Below are 11,612 nucleotides of genomic sequence, written 5' to 3'. Positions count from 1 at the left end.
TGTTCTTTGAAACCAATAAGAAAAAAGACACAACATACCAGAATCTCTTAGACACATTTAAAGCAGTGTGTAGAGGGAAATTTATAGCACTACATGCTCACAAGAGAAAGCAGGAAAGATCTAAAATTGACACCCTAACATCACAATTAAAAGAACTAGAGAGGCAAGAGCAAACAAATTCAAAAGCTAGCAGAAGACAAGAAATAACTAAGAGCAGAACTGAAGGAGACAGAGACACGGAAAACCCTTTAAAAAATCAGTGAATCCAGGAGCTGGTTTTTTGAAAAGATCAACAAAATAGATAGACCACTAGTGAGCCTAATAAGAAAAGAGAGAAGAATCAAATAGATGCAATAAAAAATGATGAAGAGGATATCACCACTGATTCCACAGAAATACAAACTACCATCAGAGCCATCAGAGAATACTATAAACATCTCTACACAAATAAACCAGAAGATCTAGAAGAAATGGATAAATTGCTGGACATGTACACCCTCCCAAGACTAAACCAAGAAGAAGTCAAATCCCTGAATAGACCAATAACAAGTTCTGAAATTGAGGCAGCAATTAATAGCCTACCAACCAAAAAAAGTCCAGGACCAGACAGATCCACAGCCGAATTCTACCAGAGGTACAAAGAGGAGCTGGTACCATTCCTTCTGAAACTATTCCAAACAATAGAAAAAGAGGGACTCCTCCCTAACTCGTTTTATGAGGCCAGCATCATCCTGATACCAAAACCTGGCAGAGACACAACAACAACAAAAAAATTTCAGACCAGTGTCCCTGATGAACATCAATATGAAAATCCTCCTCAATAAAATACTAGCAAACTGAATCCAGCAGATATCAAAAAGCTTATCCACCTTGGTAAAGTCAGCTTCATCCCTGGGATACAAGGCTCATTCAACATATGCAAATCAATAAACGTAATCCACACATAAACAGAACCAATGACAAGTACCACATGATTATCTCAATAGATGCACAAAAGGCCTTTGACAAAATTCAACAGTGCTTCATGCTAAAAACTCAGTAAACTAGGCATTGATGGAATGTAAAGTAGGCATTGATGGAATGTATCTCAAAATAATAAGAGCTATTTATGACAAACCCACAGCCAACAGCATACTGAATGGGCAAAAACTGGAAGCGTTCCCTTTAAAAACCTGCACAAGACAAGGATGCCCTCTCTCACCACTCCTATTCACACCACTCCTAAACCACACCCTTGTCCTCTTGGAAAAATACTATTCAACATAGTATTAGAAGTTCTGGCCAGGGCAGTCAGGCAAGAGAAAGAAATAAAGGGTATTCAGTTAGGAAAAGAGCAAGTCAAATTGTCTCTGTTTGCAGATAACATGATTGTATATTTAGAAAACCCCATTGTGTCAGCCCAGAAACTCCTTAAGCTGATAAGCAACTTCAACAAAGTCTCCAGATCAAAATTAATGTACAAAAATCACAAGCATTCCTATATACCAATAACAGACAAACAGAGAGCCAAATCATAAGTAAACTCCCATTCACAGTTGCTACTAAGAGAATAAAACACCTAGGAATACAACTTACAAGGAATGTGAAGGACCTCTTCAAGGAGAAGTACAAACCATTGCTCAAGGAAATAAGAGAGGACACAAACAAATGGAAAAATATTCCATGCTTATGGATAGGAAGAATCAATATCATGAAAATGGCTATACTGCCCAAAGTAATTTATAGATTAAATGCTGTCCCCATCAAGCTACCATTGAGTTTCTTCACAGAATTGGAAAAAACTACTTTGAATTTCACATGGAACCAAAAAAGAGCCCACATAGCCAAGACAATCCTAAGCAAAAAGGACAAAGCTGGAGACAGCATGCTACCTGATTTCAAACTATACTACAAGGCTACAGTAACAAAAACAGCATGGTACTGATACCTAAACAGATATATAGACCAATGGAACAGAACAGAAGCCTCAGAAATAATGCCACACATCTACAACCATCGGATCTTTGACAAACCTGACAAAAACAAGCCACGGGGAAAGGTTTCCCTATTTAATAAGTGGTGTTGGGAAAACTGGCTGGCCATATGCAGAAAGCTGAAACTGGATCCCTTCCTTACACCTGATACAAAAGTTAAGATGGTTTAAAGACTTAAAATGTAAGACCTAAAACCATAAAAGCCCTAGAAGAAAACCTAGGCAGTAGCATTCAGGACATAGGCATGGGCAAAGACTTCATGACTAAAACACCAAAAGCAATGGCAACAAAAGCCAGAATTGACAAATGGGATCTGACTAAACTAAAGAGCTTCTGCCCAGCAGAAGAAACAGTCATCAGAGTGAACAGGCAACCTACAGAAGGGGAGAAAATTTTTGCAATGTATTCCTCTGACAAAGGGCTAATATCCAGAATCTAGAAAGAACTGAAACAGATTTACAAAAAAAAAAAAAAAACCCTCAAAAAAAAAAAAAAAAAAAACCCTCAAAAAGTGGGCAAAGGATATGAACAGACACTTCTCAAAAGATACTTATGCAGCCAACAAACACAAAAAACAGCTCATCATCACTGGTCGTTAGAGAAATGGAAATCAAAACCACATAGAGATACCATCTCACACCAATTAGAGTGGCGATCATTAAAACGTCAGGAAACAACATGCTGGAGTGGATGTGGAGAAATAGGAACACTTTTACACTGGGAGTGTAAATCACTTCAACCATTGTGGAAGACAGTGTGGCAATTCCTCAAGGATCTAGAACTGGAAATACCATTTGACCCAGCAATCCCATTACTGGTTATATACCCAAAGTATTATAAATCTTTCTATAAAGACACATGCACGTGTATGTTTATTGCAACACTGTTCACAATAGCAAAGACTTGGAACCAACCCAAATGCCCATCAGAGATAGACTGGATAAAGAAAATGTAGCACATATACACTATAGAATATTATGCAGCCATAAAAAAGGAGGAGTTCATGCCCTTTGCAGGGACATGGATGAAGCTGGAAACCATCATTCTCAGCAAACTATCACAAGAACAGAAAACCAAACACCGCATGTTCTCACTCATAAGTGGGAGTTGATCAATGAGAACACATGGACACAGGGAGGGGAACATCACACACTGGGGCCTGTCAGTGGGTGGGGGCTAGGGGAGGGATAGCATTAGGAGAAATACCTAATGTAGATGGCAGGTTGATGGGTGCAGCAAACCACCACGGCACGTGTATACCAATGTAACAAACCTGTACATTCTGCACATGTACCCACCTCAGAGCTTAAAGTATAATAAAATGAATAAATACTTTCAACAGTAAAATAAATAAATACTTTCAACATTTAAAAAAGAAAAACACCCTTAGGGTATTGAGGACCTTGCACAATCCTAATTCTTCACCAAAAGCCACCTAGCAGACCTGCTATTCAGACGCATCTGACTTTTTTGGTATTTTAAAACAACATCCTCCCACCCTACTTCAATGGCTATTCTGATGCCACTGCCGTGGCAATAGTAGTTCGAATCAAATTTGTTTGCGGTTCTTAGAGTCACATTATTCATTCCTGAGACTGATTTAACAGTATCAGAATGCCTGAATATAAAAGTTGAGCTATGGTGTTTATTCAGAATTAAACCACACCCTTGTCCTCTTGGAAAAATAACATATTTCTTTTAGCTTTACTGTCTTGTAGCTAAGTAAGAGAAGTGACTACAGGTAGTCTTTTTGGGAGAATTGTGTACTGCCTAAACTTCCTCTTTTTTTTTTTTTTTTCCTTTTGAAACAGAGTTTTGCTCTCGTTGCCCAGGTCTGAGTGCAGTGGCACAATCTTGGCTCACTGCAGCCTTTGCCTCCTGGGTTCAAGCGATTCTCCTGCCTCAGCCTCCTGAGTAGCTTGGATTACAGGTGACCACCACCACGCCCAGCTAATTTTTTGTATTTTTAGTAGAGATGGGGTTTCATCATGTTGGCCAGGCTCCTGGCCAAGTCTCAAACTGCTGACCTCAGGTGATCCACCTGCCTCGGCCTCCCAAAGTGCAGGGATTACAGGCGTGAGCCACCGCACCCGACCACCACCTAAACTTTCCATGGCCACACTGTTACAGATCCTTATTCAGGGTAGTGGGGACATAAAAACAACCTTGTTCACTCAGCACTGGGCACCAAACTATACACTGTGTACTCATGTATGAAGCAGAGGCTATGACTTTTATTTATTTATTCATTCATTCATTCAGCAGATTGTAGTATCTTCTACTGATGGTGGGCTGGATACTTCTTAGGTACCACGTTGGGCCTGTTGCATCATGGGCACATAGTAAAAGTTCCATATGTCCAGGAATGATGTAAAGCCAACAGTGGAATAATGCGAGCAACTTTTTCAAGAAGAAATAGACTTTACCAGAATGCCAAAATGGGCTGCTAAAGGAAGGGCAGCCCATCAGTGCTGTCACCCGCTCCTGAAACCCCAGGCCTTGTTTACTCCCACCATTGTAGTGGAGGACATGTCTGAACTTCCTGCTTGGCTTTACCCTGCACATTAGCTCCTTCATTGTTTCAGTGTAAGTAGCTTGGGTAATGTGCAGAGAATTCTTTGCCTTGTGTTATTTATGCTGAGAATCAACTGGTTGGGTGGTAAGTTCCTAGGGAGAAGCTAATGGGAATGTGATCTATACAGTGTGGTAGAAGACAATCAGGCTTTCTTGCTGCATCTTTTCTTCCTTCAGAACTTCAGCCCCTCTTCTCCCTCCCGACTCCCATTAGGATATTCCTAAGTGAAAAAAAGGCCAAGAGGAGAGAATGAGATCTAGCAAAATTGTAAACAAAGGAACAGAGCCACAAACCTGTTTTACATTCACATAAAATGTTACATTGATTGATGAAGCAGTTTAAAAATATCTTCATAGTATATGGTACCTTTGAACATAAAACCAGGTCATATTAAGGTGACCTCTATTGAAGAGTTCTGTTTAGGGTTACTGTGTGCCAACCAGCCTCATTAAAATAGTCACAGACGTAGGTAGAGGAAACCAGATAAAAGGAAGATCTCTATCTGCTTCCCCCTAGCAATCCTTACCTAGCATCACTGAAGAACAGCCAGATGGAAGAGATACATGGGGCAAGGTGTGGGGAAGCAGCAGAGCTTCTCTCCTCTGGGAGCGCCACCTTGCCAGCACCTCCTTATCTTCAGCAACCCAGAAGTTCCCCTAAACTCTATCCTATTGAGTTTTTTTGGAGGCTTCATTTCATAGGCATGATTGATTTGATCGTTGACCACTGGTGATTATCGAAATCCCCAGCTCCTCTCGTTTCCAAGGGGTTGGGGCTGGAGCCAGAAGTTTCAGCCTTCTTATTGCATGATTGGTTCTCTATCAGCCAGCCCCACACCTGTCACATTAGCCTGCAAAAGACACGTACCACTTCAGACAGTCAGTTTTCGGAGCCCTGTGCCAGGAAATGGGGGCAGAGACCAATAATAGATTTATTATTAAAAGTCATAATATCACAGGCAGTTTCTTTAAAAACTAAGCATTCACTTACTGTACAACTCAGCAGTTTTACCGTTGGGCATTTATCCCAGAGAAATAAAAATATATTCAATACAGAAATGTCTATAGTTTTATTCACAGTGCCACAAATTGGAAGGAAAGTACTTAAATGTCCTTCAGCGGGTGAACAGTGAAACACATTATGCATCCATGTCATGGAATACTACTTGGCAGTAAACAAGAGCAAACTGTGGACATGTGGAGCAACTTGGTCTCAGGGCATTGTGCTAAATGAAAAGCCTTAAGATGTCATGTGAACAATTCCATTTAGGTAACATTCTTTAAATAGCAGAATCATAGAAATGAAAAACAAAGGAGTGGTTGCCAGAGGTTAGGAGTGTTGGAGTGTGCGGAGGTATGTGATGGTCAGAGATAACATGAAAGAGAACTCTGTGGTGATGGAATAGTCCTGTAAGTTGATAGAGGCTGTTGTTACAGGAAGCCGCCCATGTGATGAAATGACAGGGAGCCGCACACACGCATTGCAGCAATGTCAGATTCCTGGTTTTACTCCTGTACTGGAGTCACGCAACGTGAGAACTGGGGAGACTGTGAGGGAGAATTCTGAGCAGAAGGCTCGCGTGGCTTCCTGCCTCCTACCATGCCACCCCCACCGGATGCATTAACCTTAGGGTCTGAGTCAGCCTGCCCCTGTCCTCGTCCATCTGTCTGTCTGTCTCTCTCCCTCCCTCCCTCCCTCACCGCCTCCTCACTATTTCACATGGTCATTATAAAAGAGAAACCTAAAAAATTAGGAAATGTAGATAAATTGAAAGGAAAAATTTTAAACCATGAGGTTATTTCTTTCTTATTTAAGTATGGTGATTCCCTTGGGCCTGGGCAGGATCTGTAGCCCGCAGCCTTTGAGTTCTGGACCCATCCTCTGAGATTTTTAGGGTTCAAAGTAGAAAGATTTGGTCCCACTTTCTGCTTCCAGTCCTGTCTGGTACCCGCTGCCTAATCTTTTCTGGCTAACCATTGTGCTTCCCAGTAATTATGTTTACCATTTTCTGACATAGGGATTAACAACATAGGCTCTGCACTCAGAGTGCCTAGGTTTAAGTCTTGACTCCACTACCTCCTTAGTAGTTCTTCAGTCTCTTTGTGCCTCAGTTTCTTCATTTGTAACTAACACTTATCTCAGAAGCTGTGGGGAGGATTAAGGGACATGATAGGAAGCACTCACTGACTCTTGGATATCATTATTTATGGTCATTACTTGGTGTCTCTGCTGCATTTTGTTTATCCGCTGCTGGTTCCGTGACTGCCCATCAGTGTGCCTTGTGCCTGTTCTATAGATTTTATTTCACAGTCTCTTGGTTTTGGTGGCTGGCACACTGCCCTGAGAGGACGGGGACGTAAGAAGGATTCTGAGCCCTTTAGTTGTCTCTAGTGCTACATCGTGATTGTCATCATTGCTGTAAACCAAAAAGTATCTGAGACAAGTCTTAGTCCATTTAAAATGTGTGTTTTGCCAAAGTTAATGACGCACCCGTGACACAGTCTCAGGAGGTCCTGACAACGTGTGCCCCAGGGTCGTCGGGGTACAGCTTGCTTTTATACATTTTAGGGAGACATGAGACATTAATCAATATATGTAAGATGTACATACATATATGTTCGGTCCAGTAAGGCGGAGCAATTCGAAGTGGGGGGTTTCCAAGTCAGAAGTAGGTAAGAGACAAAAAGTTGCATTCTTTTGAGTCCTTGATCAGCCTTCTGATGAATACACAATTGTGTCTGACTCAGTGAACCTACATTTTTACATGAACAATAGGGTAGAGGAAGCAATCAGATATGCATTTGTCTCAGGTGAGCTTCAGAGGGATGACTTTGAGTTGTGTCTGTCCTTTGTCCGTAAGGAATTTTCTTGTGGGCAAATGGTGAGGGAGGGATGTGGGTTGTTATCTTTGTAGCTATCTTATTTAGCAATAAAATGGGAGGCAGGTTTGCCTGACGTAGTTTCCAGCTTGACTTTTCCCTTGGCTTAGTGATTTAGTTTCCTTTTTGCATTGCTAACTCAATCACAGGAGACAGGAGTGTGGACTGATTATAGCAAGAATGCCAGAGTATGTAACAGCTTCCTTAGTCATGGTAGAGATTGAGAAACGTTGGCTCACCAAAGCTTTGAGGTTAGCTGGAGTCCAGTAGAAGAGTTATAACTAAACACCTTGTCTGTTTCCACTTGTGCCCATTCATTGAAGCTGAGATTGGACTGTGACTATGTACCAGCAGCAAAGGTGATACAAGTCAAACATAGCTCTTAGTTTTAGGGGCTCACAGCCTCCTGGGGAAGGGACCCATCGGGCATAGCTGGCAGTCATGGCCAGGGTTGTGGAAGCCCAGGGCCAGGCAGGGTTCAAATGCTCCTCAGAGTGTGCCAGCAGCCTCAGTCTCAGGAAGAGCTTGTCAGGTGGTGTTTTACAAGGTCTCCAAAAGCCTCTATGCCCTTCAGAGTGAAAAGCACGGTGTTGGTGATGAAGTCTTGTGGCAAATATGCAAGGCACCTGTGGATATTTCCTTCTCTTAGAGGCTTACAAGGTAGCCCCTGTCTCCTAGTGCAGTGTTTATAGCATAGTCCACTGGGACTGCTGCTCTGACAGACTGTGTCACTACTTTGTGGAATGTTTTTTAGAACTTCCAGAAAGCCTCAGTAAATCCTGACTGCCATGTAACTGTGTCCTGTGCTGCTGAGCTCTTAACATGAAGCAGCAGCAGTGACCCTGGCGGGTCGGGCTGACGTGCGTGGGAACGGTGGGAGTGACCCTGGCTGGGAAGCAGGGAGGCCTGGATATTGTTTCTCCTGGCTCTGTGTCCTGCGGCTCTCGTCCCTGTGCTCAGAGCTCTCAAGCACCCATGATGGCCTTCTCAGGCCGAGCGCACCCCTGCGTTATCCCAGAGAACGAAGAAATCCCACGAGCGGCCCTTAACAGCGTCCACGAGGCCAATGGGACCGAGGACGAGAGGGCTGTTTCCAAACTGCAGCGCAGGCACAGTGACGTGAAAGTCTACAAGGAGTTCTGTGACTTTTATGCGAAATTGTGAGTGTCTTCTCTCCTGGAGTGCCCTCTTCCAGGTCTGGCGTTCTTGGCTGGCTGTTCAGGAGCCATCCTGGCCCATACAGTTTTATTGACTGGACTTTGAATGGGAGTTTTCCAGGGTGGTAGGGCTCCGAGGGGCTCGCAGCGCAGCACGTTTAGGGAGACAGGAGGCTGCTTGTCGGTAAGACATGCAGCGACACGCAGATGGGAGGGAGGTGCTGCCCTCACTGAGAGCAGGGCAGCCCCGTCTTCAGTAGGTTCCTGATCACTTGGTAGCTGCATTTTCATCATGTCGTCCGCAGGGGAGGCTTATCGTTGTCGCTGTCAGGAATTACATTAGAAAACAGCCCAAAGATAAGGGACAGATGGGTTGGAACAGTGAAAAAAACAAATTACAGACTGTTGGTAAAGATAAATATTTTTATTTTGTGTAACAATCAGCAGTGTGAAGTAAGCTAACTGGGTTTCTTAATTGAATGAATAAATACATATATTGTATAAGTAGCAAATCAATACACATATAGAACATAATGTTAACTCGAAAAAGCTAGGCTAATTTATATTATTAAATGGGTTTTAGTAAACACATTTTTTAAGAAAATGCAGAGTAACCATCAGACCAGCTCAAGATTATTGACCTCATTCAAAGTTGTGAGCTTAGAATTACTGCATATCCCCAATTTGTCAAGTAAGAGTTAATGAGAATTTAACTGACCCGATTCTCTACTTCCATAATCCGTTCTCTGTGGTACAGATGTCACTTATCTTCACAACTCACAGAGAGCTCTGTTGGACAGTAACTGGGGAATTGAAATAATATAGTCACCAATATTTTCACTGCTTGAACTCTCAAGATGATTTTTGGATTTATACATTGCTGCATTTTAAGACTGAACAATTTGTTTTGCATATTTGAATAATGGAAAGCAAGATATCAAGTGTGCTGTGTGAGGTTGATTTGTGGAAGTAGATCAGCTTCATCAGTCATGCCTGGCCTGATTTTTACATATAAATATCTATAGATAGATAGATAGATACTCCCCCACTTACGTGTTTCTTGTCATCAACACTTTTTAGTGAAAATCTGTTTCTTAAAAATTAGCTAATTAATTATAACTAATCCGATAGCTGTAACTGTCACTAATGACTTTTTTAAAGTAATTTCTGTCATCTGTAGTATTAAATGTAAAATCAACATTTAAAAAAAATAAAAAATAAAAAACAGGCATTGTGCCAGAGGGTCAAAGGCAGAAGAGGAAAGGGAAGCCTGACTGGTTCAGGGGGCAGCAAGGGGATTGTTCTGTTTCCTTTTTTCCTCTGCTTGTTATAAAAAGGAATACTTCTTGCAAAATACATATTATGCTACTTCTAAAACTAGCGCATTTTTCCTGTGTGTGGGAAGTAACTGTGTGCTTGTTTTTATGATGTATCTACCTATTTCCTAATTCTACTTGAGTATTTGAACTTAAGTAGAAACAATCTATATTATAATGAGTTTAAACTGGTCAGTGATAATCAAGCATTTTAATCTAAGGGCCTCTTAACACTCTTAAAAAAACTATTAAGGTCCCCAAAGAACTTTCGTTTATCAGTATTTACTGTATGAGAAATTTAAACTGGGAACAATTTAAAATACTTATTATTTCATTTGAAAAAAACAATAAGCTTATTACATGTTAATAGCAAATGTTAATATTAATGTTTTCATGAAAAATAACTGTTTTCCAAAATGGAAGAGGCTTAGAGGAAAGGATGGCATTATGTTACATTTTTGCGAATCTTGTTAATATCTGTCTTAATAAAAGTTTCTCATATTTGTTTCTGCATTCAACCTATTACAGTATATTGTTTTAGATGAAATATATGAAGAAAATGTGGCCTCCCACAGAGATGTAGTTGGAAAACAGAGGACCTTTCCACCTCCTGAAAGAGTGATGGTGACCCCGACATTTTGAAAACCACTGATTTAGGTGATAATGAGCCAGGACATTCTAGAATATTCTTTTTGGGCTCTTTTAGAGTCCCATTACGATTGTTGAGGTTTAGTGAATCTTTTGAGAGGGTTTAGAATTAACCACAGTGCCATATATTTGAGCAGCATCTTCTGGTTTCCAAATGGTTTTAAATACTTTTTCCTTGGAACAATAATGAGAACAGTACTGAGAATGACCAGGCGGGTGTGGAGCTTACCATGTTCCTCCATCCAGGAACACCTGTGGACTTTGGTCAGGAAGAAGGGAGAAGCACAGACCTCTCCAGAGTTTTGTGAAACTGCCACAGTCATCTGGCTTGTGGGAAAGCTGAGCGATGATGAGAATTTTACAGATTTTTTCCCCAGCCCACAGTAACTTTGAAATGACAAAATAGAAATTCATTTTAACATGAGGCTTAGGCCAGGTTTACTGAGCAGTGAAACTGCTTCCCTTTCTCCCTTCCTTCCTTTTTTTTTTTTTTTGTGACATTTAATTCTGCATTCAAACCTGTTAAATAAAGTTGATCTTTGACTGGTCTGAAGTGATGAACATGGTGTGTCTACACGCAGTTATTTATGGTAAGGCTACAAAACAGGCTGACTGTTTTGTGAAACATTTGTGGGAGGAAGGCAAAGGGAAAGTTGTCTTCCAGAGGTGTGGAGGGGAGTGAAGCAAGTAAGTGGGACCACTTTTGCTAAGGAAACAGCAGAACTTGGAAACCAATAGGGGCAAGGCAGTTAGTTACTCTGTCTATAGGATGGAGACTGTCCACCTGTCTGTCTCACTAGTTGGTTGTGAAAATTCAGGAGAAAGTTGGTAATAACTTCATGAAGTACATTGATTAAATATCTGGAAGGTCTGAAGCTGTACCAGGGGACTAGACACACAGGTGTAGGGCTCATGCTGTGAGTAGTCCTGTGAAAATAAACTGGCCAAAAATTGAAGGACCACTTGGCCAGTTCCTGCTCTGCATGGGGGACCTTCTCCCTACAAATAGGTCTTCATGTGAAATCCTCATCTAATTGGATGCCTGTCGAAGCCGTGTTGCTTTT

The 11,612-nt window shown here is 41.4% G+C and overlaps 1 protein-coding gene across 7 annotated transcripts in view; it reads left to right on the top strand.

The window, feature by feature from the left end:
- The window catches only part of LIMS1 (LIM and senescent cell antigen-like domains 1), a 98,366-nt gene that overhangs the window by 58,750 nt on the left and 28,004 nt on the right, over positions 1–11,612 (top strand). For 2 of the 7 annotated variants that reach the window (XM_011961469.1, XM_011961468.1), the window contains exon 1: positions 8,112–8,587. The exons of 3 other annotated variants lie outside the window; for them this stretch is intronic. In XM_011961469.1, the coding sequence (XP_011816859.1) occupies positions 8,403–8,587 (185 nt within the window). In that variant the 5' untranslated portion in view covers positions 8,112–8,402. Of the gene's footprint in view, positions 1–8,111; positions 8,588–11,612 lie in introns of those variants that run through there. 2 more of the 7 variants (XM_011961474.1, XM_011961473.1) reach the window with 1 other exon arrangement.

Source organism: Colobus angolensis, unplaced genomic scaffold (genome assembly GCF_000951035.1).
Source record: "Colobus angolensis palliatus isolate OR3802 unplaced genomic scaffold, Cang.pa_1.0 Scaffold552, whole genome shotgun sequence".
Taxonomy (NCBI): domain Eukaryota; kingdom Metazoa; phylum Chordata; class Mammalia; order Primates; family Cercopithecidae; genus Colobus; species Colobus angolensis.
This window is presented reverse-complemented; position numbering and strand designations above follow the sequence as displayed.